General features: G+C 44.9%; 1 protein-coding gene across 1 annotated transcript in view; it reads right to left on the bottom strand.

Annotated features, from left to right (window-relative positions):
• The window catches only part of LOC112265653 (RNA-binding protein Musashi homolog 2), a 299,548-nt gene that overhangs the window by 37,167 nt on the left and 237,472 nt on the right, over window positions 1-24,909 (bottom strand). The window contains exon 8 of the mRNA XM_042296317.1: window positions 1,245-1,327. Within this exon, the coding sequence (XP_042152251.1) occupies window positions 1,245-1,327 (83 nt within the window). The remainder of the gene's footprint in view (window positions 1-1,244; window positions 1,328-24,909) is intronic.

Genomic DNA, 24,909 nt, shown 5'->3' with positions numbered 1-24,909 from the left:
AAGGAGGGAGAGTAGTGTAGTAGTGGTAGTGTTGACTAAAGAGGGAGAGTAGTGTAGTAGTGGTAGTGTTGACTAAGGAGGGAGAGTAGTGTAGTAGTGGTAGTATTGACTAAGGAGGGAGAGTAGTGTATCAGTGGCAGTGTTGACTAAGGAGGGAGAGTAGTGTAGTAGTGGCAGTGTTGACTAAGGAGGGGGAGTAGTGTAGTGGTGGTAGTGTTGACTAAGGAGGGAGAGTAGTGTAGTAGTGGTAGTGTTGACTAAGGAGGGAGAGTAGTGTAGTAGTGGTAGTGTTGACTAAGGAGGGAGAGTAGTGTAGTAGTGGTAGTGTTGACTAAGGAGGGAGAGTAGTGTAGTAGTGGTAGTGTTGACTAAGGAGGGAGAGTAGTGTATCAGTGGCAGTGTTGACTAAGGAGGGAGAGTAGTGTAGTAGTGGTAGTGTTGACTAAGGAGGGAGAGTAGTATAGTAGTGGTAGTGTTGACTAAGGAGGGAGAGTAGTGTAGTAGTGGTAGTGTTCTCTAAGGAGGGAGAGTAGTATAGTAGTGGTAGTGTTGACTAAGGAGGGAGAGTTGTCAGTGCACGGCAGGCCAGGATATGGAGCCATGCCGGGTCTGATATTTTCCCCTTACACTGCCTCACTGCACAGTTTGTGCCACAGCAGACTGCATGAGTCACAAGGCAACTAGTGCAGGCTAACAATACATTGAGGCATCACCACCACCACCACCTTCCTCCTCTCTGCCCACCATGGCCTTGCCGTCCTGGGCCTTAGCCAGCCTGCTCATAGCATCCCCCCACCACCACCTGGTAAACTGGCCATTAACCCTGACCCAAGACCAGTCTACTGGAAACATACTGCCACTACTGAAGATTAAGAATAAACATCAACACCAGGTCTGGCATCAGGTGTGGCATTGAAACAGCCTGGACATATATATAGGTTTAATGTTGTTGTTTTTTCAATAATGCCAATAGCTTTCAGACATGGATAGCTGTTCCAGCCTGATTTGCAGGGTGGTTTTGCGTGAGGTAGGGACAGGTTGTTTTGCCCTTCTGCCAGGAACGGCTCACACACACAATTTCATGGTGTGTGGTCATCAGTGCACAGTGCACACCACTGACTCCATAGCCCTAAAAACCTGTGTGTGTGTGAGATGCCTGCCGTCGTTACCGCTCTGCTAAAGAGAAAATCAAATATTAATCCAGCCAGCACCGTTTGCCGTTTTGAAAAGCGAGAGCCACTCACCATTTTATTATTGATTTCATGAAAGTGGATCTCGCATACTTTCTCCACAACGTCCTCAACCTCGAAAGTTACAAAGCCGAAACCTGCAGGGAGGACAGAGAGGTAGAGAGAAAGACAGGAAGAGGGGGATGGATTGAGAAAGACGGGAGTGAAAAAGGAGGAAAAAGGGAGAGAAAAATAAACCATTGGTTGTAGTCAAGATTTATAGAACAACTTCTATTTGAAAGACAGGCAACATATGAAAATTTGTCCCCTAAATGTAGCTAAATAAACTTAATAAAGATGCAGTTATAGACCTGGAACGGCTGTACAGCTATGTGCAATAAAAATGATACAGTCCTCATCATTAGAATAACTGTATTCCTGCTTCACAGACAGAAGAGGAGGGAATTGCCACAAAGCTCATTAAATGAAATTCATGGACCCTGGCCTAGCCTGTGAATTTCATTACAGATATTCTCTGCTCCTTCATTGATATTTCACTGTAAAACACATTCTAGTTTTATGGTAATGTCAGGCCATATCATATTATTGATACATAGAACATTATACAAACTTTGCAAATCAGCAACAAGCATTGATTGATAACTAAAAGAGGGTAATCTAGTGACTCATGGGCCAAAGCTTGACCTGATTATCTAATTCATAACTAATAGTGTCAGGCAGGTAGCCTAGCGGTTAGAGGCAGGCCAGCAACCGGAGGGTTGCCAGTTCGAATCCCGGGTCCAACGTGAAAAATCTGATGGGAATTTAGCTGGCATCAGGATTACTAGTATCAAATGTTAGATGCCATTGCCTTAGTTGGACCTTGTGTGTAATGACCAATAAAGCAATCTTCATTTTAGAGGGTAATCTAGTGGCCCATGGGCCAAAAATTGACTGGATTATCTACATGCCCCATAAAGGGATGACATTATGAAGGCATATACTAAGGATAGACACCCCAAAATGCCCCGCCCCCCAGCAGGAAAGCCTTCCATTCCCTGCCCTGTTGACTAATCAGCACTCTCTCAGAAACAAACACACAGAGCGGAGTGCCGGAGCGGAATAGAGCTGAAGTTGTGCGCCCCGCTGTGACAAGCTGAAACAAGGCTTTGGTTTTTAAGAGAGTGGGAGATAAGCCTGTGTGAGTCAGGGGGTCAACAGGGTTTGACATAGAGCCAGCATGTGGCCGGGCAGGGCCCCCCTTCTCCACACGCCAGCAGATATGGACAGATAAAGAGGCGGGAGGGCCGATAAGAGGGTCACGGAGAGAGCAACCGTTCCGACAACCCCCCCTGTCCCGCCTCTGCACACACCGCAGTACACTAACAATGAGTTATTACACAGTACAGTGCAGGGCATTCAATTCACAAACATGCACACATACATACAGTACACACACACGCAAACACACACACAAACTCTACCCGTATGTTACATGTACACATAATCCACTCCCCCAACCCCCCATATGAGGTTGGATCTATACAGGCATTAGACATCATCAAGCAGGTTTCAGTGATCAAAGCCGCCTACACTCTCTCTGGTGTGAGGTAGGAAGTGAAGCTCATTAGTCAATGACCTGCCCTCTCTCCATGACTTCCTGTTCTGATCCAGGGGGACTTCCTGGAGTGATGCACAGCACACGTCAGACAGAGAACTCAACTCTCAAGCCCCTCTCTATCAATCACTCTCTCAGGAACATACAGTATTAAATCAATGAAACACAGATCACACAGCAATAAGAGTCAGAATACACTCAAAACAAATGTTTTAAATATTGTGCTTTTATTAGTCTTTCATCCTCTTCCCATTCATTATCTCTCCCTCTGTCTAGTTTCTCTCTCTCTCTCTCTCTCTCTCTCTCTAGTTTCTCTCTCTCTCTAGTTCTCTAGTTTCTCTCTCTCTCTAGTTTCTCTCTAGTTTCTCTCTCTCTCTCTAGTTTCTCTCTCTCTAGTTTATTTCTAGTTTCTCTCTAGATTCTCTCTCTAGTTTATTTCTAGTTTCTCTCTAGTTTATTTCTAATTTCTCTATTTCTCTCTCGTTTCTCTCTCTAGTTTATTTCTAGTTTCTCTCTCTCTCTAGTTTCTCTCTAGTTTCTCTCTCTCACTAGTTTCTCTCTCTCTAGTTCCGCTCTAGTTTATCTCTCTCTCTCTAGTTTCTCGCTCTCTAGTTTCTCTCTCTCTTTCTAGTTTCTCTCTCTCTTTCTAGTTTCTCTCTCTAGTTTATTTCTAGTTTCTCTCTAGTTTATTTCTAATTTCTCTATTTCTCTCTCGCTTCTCTCTCTAGTTTATTTCTAGTTTCTCTCTCTCTCTAGTTTCTCTCTAGTTTCTCTCTCTCACTAGTTTCTCTCTCTCTAGTTCCGCTCTAGTTTATCTCTCTCTCTCTAGTTTCTCGCTCTCTAGTTTCTCTCTCTCTTTCTAGTTTCTCTCTCTCACTAGTTTCTCTCTCTCTAGTTCCGCTCTAGTTTCTCTCTCTCTCTCTAGTTTCTCGCTCTCTAGTTTCTCTCTCTCTTTCTAGTTTCTCTCTCTCTTTCTAGTTTATCTCTCTCTCTCTAGTTTCTCTCTCTCTCTAGTTTCTCTCTCTCTTTCTAGTTTCTCTCTCTCTTTCTAGTTTATCTCTCTCTCTCTAGTTTCTCTCTCTCTCTAGTTTCTCTCTCTCTCTAGTTTCTCTCTCTCTTTCTAGTTTCTCTCTCTCTTTCTAGTTTCTCTCTCTATAGTTTCTCTCCATCTCTAGTTTCTCTCTCTATATATAGTTTCTTTCTCTCTATATAGTTTCTCTCTTTAAAAATAAAGGGAACACTTAAACAACACAATGTAACTCCAAGTCAATCACACTTCTGTCAAATCAAACTGTACACTTAGGAAGCAACACTGATTGACAATAAATTTCACATGCTGTTGTGCAAATGGAATAAACAACAGGTGGAAATTATAGGCAATTAACACGACACCCCCAATAAACAAGTGGTTTTGCAGGTGATAACCACAGACCACTTCTCAGTTCCTATGCTTCCTGGCTGATGTTTTGGTCACATTTGAATGCTGGCGGTGCTTTCATACTAGTGGTAGCATGAGATGGAGTCTACAACCCACACAAGTGGCTCAGGTAGTGCAGCTCACTCAGGATGGCACATCAATGCGAGCTGTGGCAAGAAGGTTTGCTGTGTCTGTCAGCGTAGTGTCCAGAGCATGGAGACGCTACCAGGAGACAGGCCAGTACATCAGGAGACGTGGAGGAGGCTGTAGGAGGGCAACAACCCAGCAGCAGGACCGCTACCTCCACCTTTGTGCAAGGAGGAGCACTGCCAGAGCCCTGCAAAATGACCTCAAGCAGGCCACAAATGTGCATGTGTCTGCTCAAATGGTCAGAAAAAGACTCCATGAGGGTGGTATGAGGGCCCGACGTCCACAGGTGGGGGTTGTGCTTACAGCCCAACACCGTGCAGGACGTTTGGCATTTGCCAGAGAACACCAAGATTGGCAAATTCGCCACTGGTGCCCTGTGCTCTTCACAGATGAAAGCAGGTTCACACTGAGCACATGTGACAGTCTGGAGACGCCGTGGAGAACGTTCTGCTGCCTGCAACATCCTCCAGCATGACCGGTTTGGCGGTGGGTCAGTCATGGTGTGGGGTGGCATTTCTTTGGGGGGCCACACAGCCCTCCATGTACTCGCCAGAGGTAGCCTGACTGCCATTAGGTACCGAGATGAGATCCTCAGACCCCTTGTGAGACCATATGCTGGTGCGGTTGGCCCTGGGTTCCTCCTAATGCAAGACAATGCTAGACCTCATGTGGCTGGAGTGTGTCAGCAGTTCCTGCAAGAGGAAGGCATTGATGCTATGGACTGGCCCGCCTGCTCCCCAGACAAGAATCCAATTGAGCACATCTGGGACATCATGTCTCGCTCCATCCACAGACTGTCCAGGAGAGGAGTTGGCAGATGCTTTAGTCCAGGTCTGGGAGGAGATCCCTCAGGAGACCATCCACCACCTCATCAGGAGCATGCCCAGGCGTTGTAGAGAGGTCATACAGGCACGTGGAGGCCACACACACTACTGAGCCTCATTTTGACTTGTTTTAAGGACATTACATCAACGTTGGATCAGCCTGTAGTGTGGTTTTCCACTTTCATTTTGAGTTTGACTCCAAATCCAGACCTCCATGGGTTGATAAATTTGATTTCCATTGATAATTTCTGTGTGATTTTGTTGTCAGCACATTCAACTATGTCAAGAAAAAAAGTATTTAATAAGAATATTTAATTAATTCAGATCTAGGATGTGTTATTTTAGTGTTCCCTTTATTTTTTTGAGCAGTGTATATAGTTTTTCTCTCTCTCTAGTTCTCTTCATCTCTAGTTTCTCTCTATATATATAGTTTCTCTCTCTCTCTAGCCTCTCTCCATCTCTAGCCTCTCTCCATCTCTAGTTTCTCTCTCTATATAGTTTCTCTATATATATATAGTTTCTCTCTCTCTCTCTCTCTATATATATATATATATATATATATATATATATATATATATATATATATATATATATTTTTCTCTCTATATATAGTTTATCTCTCTCTCTAGTTAAAGTAAGGGAAAATAAATAAACATAAATATGAGTTGTATTTACAATGGTGTTTGTTCTTTATTGGTGGCCCTTTTCTTGTGGCAACAGGTCACAAATTGGTAATTGGTATGTCGAATTTTATGTTCCTTTTGATGGCATAGAATGCCCTCCTTACCTTGTCTCTCAGCTCATTCACAGCTTTGTGGAAGTTACCTGTGGCGCTGATGTTTAGGCCAAGATATGTATAGCTTTTTATGTGCTCTAGGGCAATGGTGTCTCAATGGAATTTGTATTTGTGGTCCTGGCGACTGGACCTTTTTTGGAAAATCATTATTTTTGATTTACTGAGATTTACTGTCAGGACCCAGGTCTGGCAGAATCTGTGCAGAAGATCTAGGTGCTGCTGTAGGCCCTCCTTGGTTGGTGACAGAACCACCAGATCATCAGCAAACAGTAGACAATTGACTTAAAATTCTAGTAGGGTGAGGCCGGGTGCTGCAGACTGTTCTAATGCCCTCGCTAATTCGTTGATATATATGTTGAAGAGGGTGGGGCTTAAGCTGCATCACTGCCTGACTGTTTTTTGCCAATTTTAACCGCATATTTGTTTGTGTACTTGGATTTTATAATCTCCCTCCCTCCCTCCTGTCAGTTCGCTCTGGTCTGGGTCTCAGTCAGCCCCGGGCCTTTCTCCCTCTGTATGTATCCTCTGCTCTCATTCACTTAAGCACCGCTGCGTGTTCCCGCTGTGTCAGCTAATCAAAAACTAGGGCTCTGCCTCCCATCTGCAATCAGTCCCATCATTCATCCAGTACAGAGCACATTACTCCTGGCCCCATGTACTGGGGCCTCTGGGGCCTCCCCCGGTCCCCATTAGTGATGAATCAAATCAAAGACAACTGAGGCACATTCATTCTGTTTAAAGGCAGCAGGTAGAGAAAGAGGATATGAAAACGTCTGTACAGTGAATAGTTCTGTATAGTGTGAAAGTGCATCGTGTTGTATACGGTTGGTTCACACTGGATTGTACATGTATATACAGCAGCTCCTGAATGTGTAGCGCTGAGAGAGAAGATGTTTCATTTCACGTCCACAAAGGACTCGTTTATCTGTGGCGCTCTCAGAGATCCACAGAGTGAGACTTCAACAGGTTTTCTGCGATAGGGGAATAGGCACAAATCCAAAAAGACACAGCTAAAAGGGAGTGTTGAGGTGGTGTGTTGTTGCGTGAGCGAGTGGGGTCTTTAAAGAGAGCGTTTGGGGTGTGTGCTGTGCATATGAGGAAGTGTCCCCTGTGATTTCTAGAGAGAAAGACATTTCCATGTGTCTGTTGAGGCCCCCTGGCAGCGTAATGCTTTCTGCCTTTGAGGATGGCCTGGGTCCTCCATATCTCCCCTCCCAACACCGCCCCCCAACCTTATCAGCGCCACACCGACCACTTCTGACAACCAACAAATCAGCTGTCAGGAGCAATTTCTCACCAGCTGAGAGGAAGCTGCCGCTGCTGGGTGGTGTGGAGCAGGAGAGAGAGGGAGGGAGAGAGGTATGTGGGAGGGAGTGTTAACACACCTGCCCTTTGCTGGAGATATCTACTCCACAATACAGCTCTCTCATATCCCCTGCTAGGGTGTAGGAGGTGCAGAAGGTACACTGCACCTCCTACACTAACCACCAAGAACAATGATGTGAGTCCTAGTTCTTCTTCTCTCTTAAATTATAGATAAGTTGTTTGCTGAAAATCAAACATTTGCTTTGGGTGGGCCTGCGTTGAAAGTGTCCTAAATGCACCTTGAAATGTGTTGTACTCAGTATCTCTTCATTAGTCTCTCGCTATCTTTCATTCTCTTGTCTTTCCTTCTCTCAGCTCCCTCTCCAAACCCAGGGTGTAGGGATGAGGATGAGGCAACGATCTGGTCTGCTGTCTCTGTCAGAGTTCACAGCACTATTGACAAAGTCAGCTCCCACCTCAGCATTGGACGAGGCAGGTAGCCAATCAATTCGCTCCGGGAGGGGGTTGCTTAATGACGAGGCTGTAACTAACGGCCTTATCAAAGTCAAATCAGGAAAAAGAAGAGAGAGAGAGAGAGAGAAGACAGGCTATGTGCATACTGCCCACAAAATGAGGTGGAAACAGCTGCACTTCCTAACCTCCTGCTAAATATATGACCTGAACAGGCAGTTAACCCACTGTTCCTAGGCCGTCATTGAAAATAAGAATTTGTTCTTAACTGACTTGCCTAGTTAAATAAAGGTCAAATTAAAATTAAATACTAGAGACACATATTTCCTTCAGATTACACAGACCCACAAAGAATTAGAAAACAAATCCAATTTTGATAAACTCCCATATCTACTGGGTGAAATTCCACAGTGTGCCATCACAGCAGCAAGATTCGTGACCTGTTGCCACAAGAAAAGGGCAACCAGTGAAGAACAAACACCATTGTAAATACAAACCATATTTATGTTCATGTAATTTCCCTTTTGTGCTTTAACTAATTACACATTGCTACAACACTGTATATAGCCATAATATGATATTTGAAATGTCTCTATTCCTTTGGAATAGAGACATTCATTATTTCATTATTCATTATTTATTGTTTATTATCTGCTTCACTTGCTTTGACAATGTAAACATATGTTTCCCAGGCCAATAAAGCCCTTTGAATTGAGTTGAGAGTGATTGAGAAATGAAGAGAGAAAGAGAGAGAGATGGAGGGACAAAAAAGAGAGAGATGGAGAGAGTGAGAGTAAAACCTGAGAGAAGAAAATAGGAGTTTCTCCACCTCCACACAGTAGGGTTTGAGATGTGGCATCCCCTGCCTTGCCTCCTCACAACTATAGCGTGTACATTTAATGTCCTAACCACCTAAACAGGCCATTTCCTCCTACCTGCCACCCCCCAATGCTGCTGGAGAACCACACATACTGGTGTTCTCTCCTCACAATGTCAGACTTTTTTTTGTTTTACTCTTTCCTCTAACTTTCATAGACGATTCCCCTCAATGACAACACATGGATTTCCAATCTGGGGTGCAGTAATAGGTGGTAGTGGTCATTACCAAGGCGTCGGGATGGATCTCACACTTATTAGCTGGTGGCGGCTAACCGCATGGCGGTCTCTGCAGACACCCCCCACCCCCACCCCAGACAGAGAGACATTCACAGCCGCTCACTAAACAAAGAGGCTGAAACAGCCAGCCTTAATGCCAGTTCCCATCGAAGCACCGCTGCACAAATAAAATTAAAATGCTGAATCAATGAGTGGTCAACTGACCTTTGCGTCAAGAGGCCCAGCCTGCCCCCGGGCGGTTGGATGTATTTAAAAGGAAGAGGTACATGACCAAATCACATATTAATACAGTGGCTTCCATCCCCTGCAGAGGAGGGCCAGTGAATAAGGGAAGCACAGTGAATAGAGAGGGGGAGGAAGGGTTCTGCTTGTAGCCTGTGGCCCTTTCTCTTATAGACAGACAGACAGACAGACAGACAGACAGACAGACAGACAGACAGACAGACAGACAGACAGACAGACAGACAGACAGACAGACAGACAGACAGACCCACACAATCACGCACCTCAAGGGCAAACACACACATGCACGCGTACATACAGACACACACACCAAGGAAGCCAAATAATGATCCTAACGATGTCTTGCTGTATTGATTCATCTAGTAATAAAAAGATAAGCACTCAAAATAACAGTATTGCATTTCACCTCAAGGCAAATACAGTCTACAAATCTGTTGAAGGGGCAATGGCTGTGAATACAGATGAAGTATTTATTCAGAATGTAACAGAGATCTTTCCATAGAACAAAATACTTCCCCCTCTGCTCTGTGTAAATAAATATACACTGTTCCAGTTGCTGAAACTATATGAATGATTGAGAAAATAAAGTAGCATTCAACGTTGATGAAAAACATTGGAGGCGCACAGACTGGTTTGTTTTTCTCATTTAGGGCGCTTCGCCTCTCTCATTCGCTCTCTCGTTCTCCCTCTCTTTCGCTCATTCTCCCACTCCAAAACCCCCATTCAATTTACTCCCAAGTGTGAAAAATCATTTGCATACACACAGAAACTATGACAGTGCTGTCACAAATGGCATCCAATTCCTGCTCTCCATCAGTGTGTGAGGGCTGGGGGGGTTCCGTCATGCTTTGTCTTTGAGTGTGTGTATGTTGTTTATTGCTGTTGGTTTGTGTGTTACTGTGTGTGCATTTGTCTGTTTGTTTGTGACATCCTTCCTTCAAAAGGACTTTTGGATGGATTTAATTTCAGGAAAATCTAAAACAGAAAGGTCCTTTTCACAAAGACTGACCCTGGGCCTTTATGAGTGTGTCTGTAAGAGTGTAGACGTGTAAGCTGTTAGGCATGTGTGTGCATGTGTGTGCATGTGTGTGTGTGCATGTGTGTGCATGTGTGTGCATGTGTGTGTGTGCATGTAAGCATGTGTTTGTGTGTGTGTGCATGTAAGCATGTGTTTGTGTGTGTGTGCATGTGTGTGTGTGTAAGCATGTGTTTGTGTGTGTGTGCATGTAAGCATGTGTGTGTGTGTGTGCATGTGTGTGTGTGTTCCCATGTGTGTGTGTGTGTGTGTGTGTGTGTGTGTGTGTGTGTGTAAGCATGTGTGTTTGTGTGTGTGTGTGTGTGTGTGTGTGTGTGTGTGTGTGTGTGTGTGTGTGTGTGTGTAAGCATGTGTGTTTGTGTGTGTGTGTGTGTGTGTGTGTGTGTGTGTAAGCATGTGTGTTTGTGTGTGTGTGTGTGTGTGTGTGTGTGTGTGTGTGTGTGTAAGCATGTGTGTGTGTGTGTGTGTGTGTGTGTGTAAGCATGTGTTTGTGTGTGTGTGTTCCCATGCATCACCTCTGACAAGTCCCGGCTCCAAACCGCAATCAAACACCTTTCAGAGGAAAGCGAGAGGAGGGAGGTGAGAAAACCTGTGACAGGCGCAGACAACAGCGGACACAATAAAATCAAAGCCGGTGTCAATTAAATTCTCCTCTGGCTGATAAATGGGTCCCCTTCCCCATCCATTAATAACCAGAGCCAAGCGCCACGACAAAACTTGTCAATGGGACTAATTTTTTTGCCTGCCAGTCTGTCTGCTCTGTTTGCTAGGCTAGCAGTAGGCAGGGAGGGAGAGAGAAATAAACCTATCCTTGCTTCTCCTTGGGAGAGACCACAGGGGAACAGCGGGCAAGATGCATCCTTAAAAGTCAATAAATAGATGGGCATGCATCGATGGGAGTTTGCGGTCTTATTTATACATCCTCTTAATCAAAAAGGGAGAGAAAAAACTTGGGAAGCTCTTGGGAACTCTGATCTCTTGTAAACTAAATGAGAGTGGACAGAGGAATCAATTGGAATACTAGCCATCCTGCTACAGTATAATGACTCGGGTGAAATACGTTTAGCAGAGTGACGGGAGGAGAAACGCCAGGAAAACAGAGAGAAAGGAGAGGAGGAGGGAATGAAAAACCTGCTCCAATGGACACAGAAGGCTGAGTGCTGTCACAAAGACACTCAAAACAAGCATGTGTGTGTGTGTGTGTGTGTGTGTGTGTGTGTGTGTGTGTGTGTGTGTGTGTGTGTGTGTGTGTGTGTGCGCGTGTGTTGGGAATACAGTATATAATAGACATGTCCCTTCGTAAGGCCAACCTACAACAGACGAATGGCCCACAGCTTAGAGCAGAAACATTGGTTTTGTATAACATTAAGGTCACTCTTCAAGTTTCCAGTTGTATTAGTTGTATGTACAGGATACACATGGTATACACTGGCCAACTAAAAGATAAGAATATGAACATAAAGTAAATGGCTCAGTATAATAAAATAAACATTTTAGCATCAGTATAATACTTACATATGTATGTGCTGATGTACTGGACTGTCACCCAAGATAAATAAAGATATAAAACTGTATTTTTTTGTGAAGAATCAACAACAAATGGGACACAATCATGAAGTGGAATGACATTTATTGGATATTTCAAACTTTTTTTAATAAATCAAAAACTGAAAAATTGGGCGTGCAAAATTATTCAGCCCCTTTACTTTCAGTGCAGCAAACTCTCTCCAGAAGTTCAGTGAGGATCTCTGAATGATCCAATGTTGACCTAAATGACTAATGATGATAAATACAATACACCTGTGTGTAATCAAGTCTCCGTATAAATGCACCTGCACTGTGATAGTCTCAGAGGTCCGTTAAAAGCGCAGAGAGCATCATGAAGAACAAGGAACACACCAGGCAGGTCCGAGATACTGTTGTGAAGAAGTTTAAAGCCGGATTTGGATACAAAAAGATTTCCCAAGCTTTAAACATCCCAAGGAGCACTGTGCAAGCGATAATATTGAAATGGAAGGAGTATCAGACCCCTGCAAATCTACCAAGACCTGGCCGTCCCTCTAAACTTTCAGCTCATACAAGGAGAAGACTGGTCAGAGATGCAGCCAAGAGGCCCATGATCACTCTGGATGAACTGCAGAGATCTACAGCTGAGGTGGGAGACTCTGTCCATAGGACAACAATCAGTCGTATATTGCACAAATCTGGCCTTTATGGAAGAGTGGCAAGAAGAAAGCCATTTCTTAAAGATATCCATAAAAAGTGTAGTTTAAAGTTTGCCACAAGCCACCTTGGAGACACACCAAACATGTGGAAGAAGGTGCTCTGGTCAGATGAAACCAAAATTGAACTTTTTGGCAACAATGCAAAACGTTATGTTTGGCGTAAAAACAACACAGCCCATCACCCTAAACACACCATCCCCACTGTCAAACATGGTGGTGGAAGCATCATGGTTTGGGCCTGCTTTTCTTCAGCAGGGACAGGGAAGATGGTTAAAATTGATGGGAAGATGGATGGAGCCAAATACAGGACCATTCTGGAAGAAAACCTAATGGAGTCTGCAAAAGACCTGAGACTGGGACGGAGATTTGTCTTCCAACAAGACAATGATCCAAAACATAAAGCAAAATCTACAATGGAATGGTTCAAAAATAAACATATCCAGGTGTTAGAATGAGTTTGCTGCACTGAAAGTAAAGGGGCTGAATAATTTTGCACACCCAATTTTTCAGTTTTTGATTTGTTAAAAAAGTTTGAAATATCCAATAAATGTCGTTCCACTTCATGATTGTGTCCCACTTGTTGTTGATTCTTCACAAAAAAATACAGTTTTATATCTTTATGTTTGAAGCCTGAATTGTGGCAAAAGGTTGCAAAGTTCATGGGGGCCGAATACTTTCGCAAGGCACTGTAGGACCTCCACACATATAATTGAGCCATATTTACCCCGTCGGTGGTTCTGACAGGCCCAGAAATGGAACGACATATATTACATAATATAATAAAAATAATAATAATATATGCCATTTAGCAGATGCTTTTATTCAAAGTGACTTACAGTCATGCGTGCATACATTTTACGTATGGGTGCTCCTAGGCAGCAGCTCTGAGGGTGATGCATTGTGACAGCTCTCAGCTCATAATAACAACAACAACACACTGACTGTCATGGTGGCTGTGTCGCTGGAGCAACAAGTCCAATTTCACCCCTCTCTCTCTCCCTTTCTCTCTTTTCCATCTCCCTCACTCTCCCTCCAACTCGTTCTCTCTGTCTCTCTCCCTCTCCTTTCCTCCATCACAGACTAATGTGATTACACTGGCATCAAAACAATTTGGTCTTTAATTACAACAAGACACATCGAGACGAGAGCCATGAGCGGCCCTTTTCACAGGGACCAAGTGGCATGAGTCATGACCAATGAAGAGAGAGAAAAACATGATGGGATATTGCTACCAGACAGACAATTTCATAAATGGAAGTGGTGGCGAAGCCGCCTTAAATGAATGAGATGGTACAGTGGACTGGGGGGTAACTTCAGGGATGATCCTTCAGAAAAGGTTAGCTGAAGAATAACAGCTCTATTGGGATTTGTGTTAGTTAGCTAACAGCTCTCCTTCAGCTTTCAGAATCAACAACATCAACATAGCTGATTATGAATGTTGTATCTGGATTAAGTGAAACTCTCTGAAGACACATAAGTGAATGTATATTTGATGACAGTAGATTTACCTGCAGGCAGAATGATGAAACGGGAGATCATAACAACATGGCGCACTTCAGCTCTGGTTAACATCTCCTACTGAAGGACTGAATGTATTCAGTGAATGAGGGGCCAATAGAATGCCATCTGGATGCTGACTCAATCTGACTCCCAACTGGGAGTAATTTCCTCTCTATTTTTCGACCTATGTGGATTGGAGGTGCATCATGCACTTCAGCCAACTGGTGAGCTGGTTCTGCTACGGTCAAGGACTGCCAGGGTCAAGGACTGCCAGGATCAAGGACTGCCAGGATAAAGGACTGCCAGGATCAAGGACTGCCAGGATCAGGGACTGCTAGGGTCAGGACTGCCAGGGTCAGGACTGCCAGGGTCAAGGACTGCTAGAACCAAGGACTGCCAGGGTCAGGGCTGCTAGAACCAAGGACTGCCAGGATCAAGGACTGCCAGGATCAAGGACTGCTAGGGTCAGGACTGCCAGGGTCAGGACTGCTAGAACCAAGGACTGCCAGGGTCAGGGTAAGTGCTGAGAGGTGAGAGTACAATCTGTCACCCCACAGGAAGAGGTGAAGAGTGGAAAGAAAGAACGAAGTACTGGAGGGAGAGGTGGAAGACAGAGAGGGGGAAGAGAAAGAGAGAGAGAAATAGACAGACAGAGCGAGACAGAAAGACAGCGACAAAGGGAGACAGAGAGAGAGACAGAAAGACAGCGACAAAGAAGAAAAGCGAAAGAGAGGGAGAGAAAAGAGAAAGTGGGAAAGTGATCTAAACCAGTGAATAATTAAACAGGACAGCTGACCTCTTCCCACTAGCCTAGGGCTGAATAGACCTCTATAGATTTCAGCCACTACCTCTAATCAGCTGCAACCAGCAAGCCATCACCTTTCATTCCCCTCCACTTTTAACACCAAAACCAATTAGATTAATTACAGAAGCCCATTCTTGCTCAAGTTTATAGCTTCTCAGTTAGATCTATGTATCGTCCTTGAGACTGGCTGTGGATGTCAACAGTTTCTATGGATGTCAACAGTCTCTGTGGATGTCTCCAGCCCCATTAGGGTGTCTCCTCTCTGGGTTATTTGAATGAGCTGGGGTGTGGAGACGTGGATGGTAATGGATAATGGGAGAGTACAGGGCAAACACACAGACAGACACTGCAGATGGCTCCCTGACTCCACTCGTACAGATACAGGCCAAGAGAGAGTGTGTGTGTGCACATGGGTTTACTATAGATGTCCTTTTGTGTCACAGAGAGTGTGAGCTTGTGAGCATCAAAGCAGGCCCCTGCTGTTTATTTATGAGATGTGGTGAGATAAGATTTTTGTCAGCAGAAGAATATCTTAATCCATTCATTTCTGTTTATTCTGTAAAGCCGATGTATGTTACATGAAATACGCATGTTTACTGATATTTAGGGGAAAAATCTGTCTATTGCACACCCCACAGAAAACAAGATGTACCCCCGAAATATCCAGCTATATTTACTTGCTTTATATACAGTTGAAGTCGGAAGTTTACATACACCTTAGCAAAATACATTTAAACTCAGTTTTTCACAATTCCTGACATTTAATAATAGTAAAAATTCCCTGTCTTAGGTCAGTTAGGTCACAACTTTATTTTAAGAATGTGAAATGTCAGAATAATAGTAGAGATAATGATTTATTCTTTCATCTTTTATTTTTAGCTTTTATTTCTTTCATCACATTCCCAGTGGGTCAGAAGTTTACATACACTCAATTAGTATTTGGTTGCATTTCCTTTAAATTGTATCAAACGTTTCGGGTAGCCTTCCACAAGTTTCCCACAATAAGTTGGGTGAATTTTGGCCCATTCCTCCTGACAGAGCTGGTGTAACTGAGTCAGGTTTGTAGGCCTTGCTCACACAAGCTTTTTCAGTTATGCCTACAAATGTTCAATATGATTGAGGTCAGGTCTTTGTGATGGCCACTCCTTTAGCCATTTTGCCACAACTTTGGAAGTATGCTTGGGGTCATTGTCCATTTGGAAGACCCATTTGCGACCAAGCTTTAACTTCCTGACTGATGTCTTGAGATTTTGCTTCAATATATCCACGGAATTTTCCTCCCTCATGATGCCATCTATTTTGTGACGTGCACCATCCCCTCCTGCAGCAAAGCACCCCCAAAACATGATGCTGCCACCCCCGTGCTTCACGGTTGGGATGGTGTTCTTCGGCTTGCAAGCTTCCCCCTTTTTCCTCTAAACATAATGATGGTCATTATGGCCAAACAGTTATATTTTTGTTTCATCAGACCCGAGGACATATCAGCAAAAAGTATGATCTTTGTCCCCATGTGCAGTTGCAAACCGTAGTCTGGCTTTTTTATGGCAGTTTTGGAGCAGTGGCTTCTTCTTTGCTGAGCGGCCTTTCAGGTTATGTTGATATTGGACTCATTTTACTGTGGATAGAGATACTTTGTACCTGTTTCCTCCAGCATCTTCACAAGGTCCTTTGCTGTTGCTCTGGCATTGATTTGCACTTTTCACACCAAAGTACATTAATCTCTCAGAGACAGAACGCATCTCCTTCCCGAGCGGTATGACGGTGCATGGTTCCATAGTGTTTATACTTGCGTACTATTGTTTGTACAGATGAACGTGGTACCTTCAGGCGTTTGGAAATTGCTCCCAAGGATGAACCAGACTTGTGGAGGTCTACAATATTTTTTCTGAGGTCTTGGCTGACTTCTTTTGATTTTCCCATGATGTCAAGCAAGGAGGCACTGAGTTGGAAGGTAGACCTTGTAATACATCCACAGGTACACCTCCAATTGACTCAAATGATGTCAATTAGCCTATCAAAAGCTTCTAAAGCCATGACATCATTTTCTGGAATGTCATGGCTGAATGACGACATGAATAACATACAGCTGGTGGGTTTAAAGCTCAATCGGCAGGATAAAACAGCCACCTCTGGTAAGACAAGGGGTGGCGGTCTATGTATATTTGTAAAGGACAGCTGGTGGGCTCCAGAGTGGCGAAGTGATCTAAGGCACTGCATAGCGGTGCTAGCTGTGCCACTAGAGATTATGGGTCCGAGTCCAGGCTCTGTTGCAGCCGGCTGCGACCGGGAGATCCATAGGGTGGTGCACAATTTGCCCAGCGTCGTCCGGGTTAGGGGAGGGTTTGGCCGGCAGGGATGTCATTGTCCCATCGCGCACTAGCGACTCCTGTGGCGGGCCGGGTTCAGAGCACGCTAACACGGTCTTCAGGTGTACGGTGTTCCCTCCAGCACATTGGTGCGTCTGGCTTCCGGGTTAAGTGGGCATTGTGTCAAGAAGCAGTGCAGCTTGGTTGGGTTGTGTTTCAGGGGGACGCGCGGCTCTCAACCTTCGTCTCTCCCGAGTCTGTACGGGAGTTGCAGCGATGAGACAAGACTGTAACTACCAATTGGATATCATGAAATTGGGGAGAAAAATGGAAAAAAACAACAACAACAAAAAACAAGGAAGTCTTGAGGTTTCGCTCACCTGAGGTAGAGTATCTCATGACACACTGCAGACCACACTATTTATATTCTTATTAGCTGTCTTTTTACGACCACAAACCGATTCTGGCAATAAGACTGCACTCAATGAGTTGTATTCGGCCATAGGCAAACAGGAAAGCGCTCATCCAGAAGTGGCGCTCCTAGTGGCCGGGTACTTTAATGCAGGGAAACTTAAATCCGTTTTACCTAATTTCCTCCATTTGGCAAATCTTACCATAATTCTATCCTACTGATTACTGCTTACAAGCAAAAACTAAAACAGGAGCCACCAGTAACTCGGTCAATAAAAAAGTGGTCAGATGAAGCAGATGCTAAGCTACAGGACTGTTTTGCTATCACAGACTGTAATATGTTCCGGGATTCTTCTGATGGCATTGAGGAGTAAACCACATCAGTCACCAGCTTCATCAATAAGTGCATTGATGACACCGTCCCCACAGTGACTGTACGTACATACCCCAACCAGAAGCTATGGATTACATGCAACATCCGCACTGAGCTAAAGGGTAGAGCCGCTTTTAAGGGACGGAACTCTAAGGCAGAAACTTATAAAAGAAATCCCACTATGCCGTCCGATGAACTATCAAACAGACAAAGCATCAATACAGGACTAAGAATGAATCGTACTACAACGGCTCCAAAACTCGTAGGATGTGGCAGGGCTAGCAAACTATTACAGACTACAAAGGGAAGCACAACTGCGAGCTGTCCAGGGACACAAGCCTACCAGATGAGTTAAATTACTTCTACGCTCGAGAAAAGCAACACTAAAACTTGCATGAGAGCATCAGCTGTTCCGGACAACTGTGTGATCACGCAGTCTCTGTAGCTGATGTGAGTAAGACCTTTAAACGGGTCAACATTCACAAGGCCGCAGGACCAGACGGATTACCAGGACATGTTCTCCAAGCATGAGCTGACCAAATGGCAAGTTTCTTCACTGACATTTTCAACCTGTCCCTGACTGAGTCTGTAATACCAAAATGTTTCAAGCAGACCACAATAGTCCCTGTGCCCAAGAACACTAAGGTAACTTGCCTAAATTACTACCGGCCCGTAGCACTCACATGTGTAGCCATGAAGTGCTTTGAAAGGCTTGTTATGGCTCACATCAACAACAATATCCCAGAAACCCTAGACCCACTCCAATTTGCATACCGCCCCAACAGAGGCACAGATGATGCAATCTCTTTTCCACCTGGAAGAAAGGAACACCTATGTGAGAATGTCATTCATTGACTACAGCCCCAACGTTCAACACCATAGTGCCCTCAAAACTCATCACTAAGTTCACTCATGACTGAATGGCCAGGCACGACTCCAACACCATCATTAAGTTTGCTGATGACACAACAGTGGTTGATCACAGACAACGATGAGACTGCGTGTGGTGCCAGGATAACAACATCTCCCTCAACGTGATCAAGACAAAAGAGTTGATTACAGGAACTACAGGAAAAGGAGAACTACTACAGGAACTACTACAGGAAAAGGAGAACCGAGCACGCCCCCATTCTCATCGACGGGGCTGTAGTGGAGCAGGTTGAGAGCTTCAAGTTCCTTGGGGTCCACATTACCAACAAACTAACATGGTCCAAACACACCAAGACAGCTGTCAAGAGGACACGACAGAGTATTTTTCACCTCAGGAGACTGAAAAGATTTGGCATGGGTCCTCAGATCCTCAAAAAGTTATCAGCTGCACCATCGAGAACATCCTGACCCGTTGCTTCATTGCCTGGTTTGGCAACTGCTCGGCCACTGACTGCAAGGCACTACAGTGTGTGTAAGGCCCAGTACATCACTGGGACCAAGCTTCCTGCCATTCAGGACCTCTATACCAGGCGGTGTCAGAGGCTGGCCCTAAAAATTGTTAAAGACTCCAGCCACCCTAGTCAGACTGTTCTCTCAGCTACCGCACGGCAAGCGGTACCGGGGCGCCAAGTCTAGGTCCAAAAGGCTTCTTAACAGCTTATACCCCCAAGCCATACGACTCCTGAACTGCTAATCAAATGGTTACCCAGACTATTTGCATTGCCCCCCCCCGCCTTTTACACTGCTGCTACTCTCTGTTTATTATCTATGCATGGTCACTTTTAACCTCAATTACCTCAACTAACCGGTGCCCCCGCACATTCACTTCGCACCAGTACCCCCTGTATATAGCCTTGCTATTGTTATTTTACTGCTGCTCTTTAATTAATTGTTACTTTTATACTTATCAATTTTTTTACTTAATAAGTATTTTTCTTAAAACTACATGGTTAGTTAAGGACTTGTAAGTAAGCACGTCACTGTAAGGTCACATGCGCCGAATACCTGTTGTATTCGGCGCATGTGACAAATACTATTTGATTTGATTGTATATGTTCAGTACATCAGCAGTCCACTGAGTCTCTCAGATACAACTCTATCCTAAAGCCTGTTGACAAATCTGTTTTGTCCACATTGGTGTATGCAGGTCACTGAGCAGCAATGGTCCATCAATTCTACTGTCCTACTTAGAAAGACACACACACACACACACCTAGTGTGTTGGAAAAAGTGGCATTTTTCACTCAAGTTTTCCTACCCTACCTCCCCCCGTAACAGTTTTCCCCATCCAACCAATACATACTCCTTCGACCTCAACTTCATAGAACAACAATGAATAAATCCAGCAGCGCGAGCAAGGAAAACTAAGTTAGAGCGATAAGAGGAAGAAGAAACGCATATAAACAAAACCAAGTTAAAGCAGTTAAAAGTAGCCTGGATGTTATCAGTAGAGGGCCCTTGGAATAAGATTGACTGTTCTTGTTGGGCTCCAACTTTAGCTGAAATGAATCAGGCTCAGTCTCAGGCACAAACCCTGCATGGTAATGAGCCTGCTTATGGTAATGCTGATACAGCCCACTTCTGTCAAATTAAATAATAACATCTTTAGAAGAACAGGAAAAATCAATCAAGGGGACCAATCACTGTCAGGTGTCCATTATGTGCTTGGCACGTCAGAGGAATTGGCTCTTGGGGTGCAACACTGCCTTTCCAGAGCGATACCAAGAAAACTCCCTCCGAAGCCAACCATAAAGTACTTCATTTGAGAATGAAGTCATAATTCTGTACTTAGTTAATGAACGAGCCAAGCAATTGAAAACAGATTTTTGTGAGATATTTAATACTGAACAAAAATAGAAACGCAACATATAACGTGTCTGTCCTGAATTTCTTGAGCTGAAATAAAATATTCCAGAAATGTCCCATACGCACAAACAGTTAATTTCTCTCAAATTATGTGAATACATTTGCATACATCCCTGTTAGTGAGCATTTCTTCTTTGCCAAGATAATCCATCCACTTGACGGATGTGGCATATCAAGAAGCTGATTAAACAGCATGATTACTACACCAGTGCACCTTGTGCTACGGACAATAAAAGGCCACTCTAAAATGTGCAGTTTTGTCACACAACACAATGCCACAGATGTCTCAAGTTTTGATGGAGTGTGCAATTAGCATGCTGACTGCAGGAATGTCCACCAGAGCTGTTGCCAGAGAATTGAATGTTCATTTCTCTACCATAAGCCACCTCCAATGTCATTTTAGAGAAATTGCCCATATCTGCAACCGGCCTCACAACCGCAGACCATGTATAACCCCTCCAGCCCAAGACCTCCGCATCCGGCTTCTTTACCTGCGGGATCGTCTGAGACCAGACTCCCGGACAGCTGATGAAACTGATGAGTATTTCTGTCTATAATAAAGCCCTTTGTGGGGAAATGTGTTATTTTCAATTTAAGCTATTATATAAAATTTTCGCTCCAAAAAGAATGCTCAGTATATGGGGTATTCAACAGTCAGACCGGTACAGACTCTGCCATACAGAAACAGAATCAACAGAGCATCTCTTTTGGTCATGTTGGCCTGAAGAGATTCAGGAGACAGGCGCAGGAATGCGTAATCGTTTTTTTTATTAAGCCCAGATTACGGCGTGCCGTGTAACGGCACGAAGACCAAACAAACACGTAACAAAACGCACGGTAGAAACCCAAAACAAAAGTGCGAGGAGTACCTCGAATAAATAACACATGTGCACAATGATTAACACACGGGATGAGACCCGTAATCATCTGCGCAATCCACAATGGCACAAAAGCCAAAACACACAGCACAGGTACTCACACGCACCAACGGACATAGTAACAATAATTGACCCTCCAATGGAAACCAAAGGGCACATATATACAAATACAATCAGTGGGAATAGGGGCCAGGTGTGCTTGATGAAAGTTCCGGAGGGATCCGTGACAGGTACTGTACACGGGTGGCTTGTCAGGTCCAGCGGTCAGGTCCAGCGGTTGTGCACCTGCACAGTCATGTGAAATCCATAGATTAGGGCATTATAACCCAATTCATCTTTTAAAGACATACAATATATTTGGTAAGTAGAAGTGCTTTGAACAACATATTTACAACATACACTATATTACCAAAAGTTTGTGGACACCTGCTCGTCGAACATCTCATTCCAAAATCCTGGGTATTAATATGGGGTTGGTCCCCCTTTGCTGCTATAACAGCCTCAACTTTACAGGGAAGGCTTTCCACTAGATGTTGGATCATTGCTGCAGGGACCTGATTCCATTCAGCCACAAGAGCATTCGTGAGGTCGGGCACTGATGTTAGGCGATTAGGCCTGGTTCGCAGTCGGCATGGAAATGTATTCCAAAGTTTGGCATTGTGCATGTTGATCTTAGGCTTGTGTGTGGCTGCTGGAAACCCATTTCATGAAACTCCCGGTGAACAGTTCTTGTGCTGACGTTGGTTCCAGAGGCAGTTTGGAACTCTGCATTGAGTGTTGCAACCGAGGACAGGCGATATTTACGCGCTACGCGCTTCAGCACTCGGCGGTGCCGTTCTGTGAGTTTGTGTGGCCTACCACTTCTCGGCTGAGCCGCTGTTGCTCCTAGACATTTCCACTTCACAATAACAGCATTTACAGTTGATCGGGGAAGCTCTAGCAGGGCATACATTTGAAGAACTGACTTATTGAAAAGGTGGCATCCTATGACGGTGCCACGTTGAAAGTCACTGAGCTCAGTAAGGCCATTCTGCTGCCAATGTTGATCTGTCAGCAACAGGTGTGGCTGAAATAGCTGAATCCACTCAATTGAAGCGGTGTCCAGATACTTTAGCATATATAGTCTATTTAAAGCATATGTACAGAGATGCCTTGAGAGAAAACAAATCTGATTAAATGTAATTGGGCCACTTGCTACTGCTGTGTCCAGATTGTTTCTACAGCACCGACATACTGTTTGGCATTTTCCAAAACAAGTTCCAAGATTCATCATTCTTTAATTAGCAGCACTTAAAGTGAATGGGAGGACAGCTGCACGCGTAACTGTGTGTAAAGTGTATGGGAGGACAGCTGCACGCGTAACTGTGTGTAAAGTGTATGGGAGGACAGTTGCACGCAGAACTGTGTGTAAAGTGTATGGAAGGACAGCCGCACGCGGAACTGTGTGTAAAGTGTATGGGAGGACAGCCGCACGCGGAACTGTGTGTAAAGTGTATGGGAGGACAGCCGCACGCGGAACTGTGTGTAAAGTGTATGGGAGGACAGCCGCACGTGTAACTGTGTGTAAAGTGTATGGGAGGACAGCTGCACGCGTAACTGTGTGTAAAGTGTATGGGAGGACAGCCGCTCGCGAAACTGTGTGTAAAGTGTATGGGAGGACAGCTGCACGCGAACTGTGTGTAAAGTGTATGGGAGGACAGCTGCACGCATAACTGTGTGTAAAGTGTATGGGAGGACAGCTGCATGCGTAACTGTGTGTAAAGTGTATGGGAGGAGGACAGCAGCACGCGTAACTGTGTGTAAAGTGTATGGGAGGACAGCAGCACGCGTAACTGTGTGTAAAGTGTATGGGAGGACAGCTGCTCGCGGAACTGTGTGTAAAGTGTATGGGAGGACAGCCGCACGCGTAACTGTGTGTAAAGTGTATGGGAGGACAGCCGCACGCGTAACTGTGTATAAAGTGTATGGGAGGACAGCTTCACGTGTAACTGTGTGTAAAGTGTATGGGAGGACAGCCGCTTGCGTAACTGTGTATAAAGTGTATGGGAGGACAGCTTCACATGTAACTGTGTGTAAAGTGTATGGGAGGACAGCCGCTCGCGAAACTTTGTGTAAAGTGTATGGGAGGGAGGACAGCAGCACGTGGAACTGTGTGTAAAGTGTATGGGAGGACAGCTGCACGCATAACTGTGTGTAAAGTGTATGGGAGGGAGGACAGCAGCACGTGGAACTGTGTGTAAAGTGTATGGGAGGACAGCTGCATGCGTAACTGTGTGTAAAGTGTATGGGAGGGAGGACAGCAGCACGTGGAACTGTGTGTAAAGTGTATGGGAGGACAGCTGCACGCATAACTGTGTGTAAAGTGTATGGGAGGACAGCGGCTCGCGTAACTGTGTGTAAAGTGTATGGGAGGACAGCCGCTCGCGTAACTGTGTGTAAAGTGTATGGGAGGAGGACAGCAGCACGCGTAACTGTGTGTAAAGTGTATGGGAGGACAGCTGCACGTGTAACTGTGTGTAAAGTGTATGGGAGGACAGCTGCACGCGTAACTGTGTGTAAAGTGTATGGGAGGGAGGACAGTAGCACGCGTAACTGTGTGTAAAGTGTATGGGAGGGAGGACAGCAGCACGCGTAACTGTGTGTAAAGTGTATGGGAGGGAGGACAGCACGCGTAACTGTGTGTAAAGTGTATGGGAGGGAGGACAGCAGCACGCGTAACTGTGTGTAAAGTGTATGGGAGGGAGGACAGCTGCTCGCGGAACTGTGTGTAAAGTGTATGGGAGGACAGCCGCACGCGTAACTGTGTGTAAAGTGTATGGGAGGACAGCCGCACGCGTAACTGTGTATAAAGTGTATGGGAGGACAGCTTCACGTGTAACTGTGTGTAAAGTGTATGGGAGGACAGCCGCTTGCGTAACTGTGTGTAAAGTGTATGGGAGGACAGCCGCACGCGTAACTGTGTGTAAAGCGTATGGGAGGACAGCTGCTCGCGTAACTGTGTGTAAAGTGTATGGGATGACAGCCGCTGGTGTAACTGTGTGTAAAGTGTATGGGAGGACAGCCGCTGGTGTAACTGTGTGTAAAGTGTATGGGATGACAGCCGCTGGTGTAACTGTGTGTAAAGTGTATGGGAGGACAGCCGCTGGTGTAACTGTGTGTAAAGTGTATGGGAGGACAGCCGCTGGTGTAACTGTGTGTAAAGTGTATGGGAGGACAGCCGCTGGTGTAACTGTGTGTAAAGTGTATAGGAGGACAGCTTCTCGCGTAACTGTGTGTGTTAGCCACACTATTTCTGTTTCGTATGAATGGATTCCAGCTTAGTATGCGATGGTCTTGGACGTGTTGACATGGCCTTCCAAGGCTGGAGCACAACGTAACACACCAAGAAACACAAGGTCAGGGTGTCTGTTGAAGAAGAGAGCACGTCTTGGACCATAGCCAGGGAGAGAGCTACAGTACTCATCAGCACT

The sequence above is a fragment of the Oncorhynchus tshawytscha genome, linkage group LG13 (genome assembly GCF_018296145.1).
Source record: "Oncorhynchus tshawytscha isolate Ot180627B linkage group LG13, Otsh_v2.0, whole genome shotgun sequence".
NCBI lineage: Eukaryota > Metazoa > Chordata > Actinopteri > Salmoniformes > Salmonidae > Oncorhynchus > Oncorhynchus tshawytscha.
Note: the sequence above shows the minus strand (reverse complement) of the source record. Positions and strands in the feature narration are given on the sequence as shown.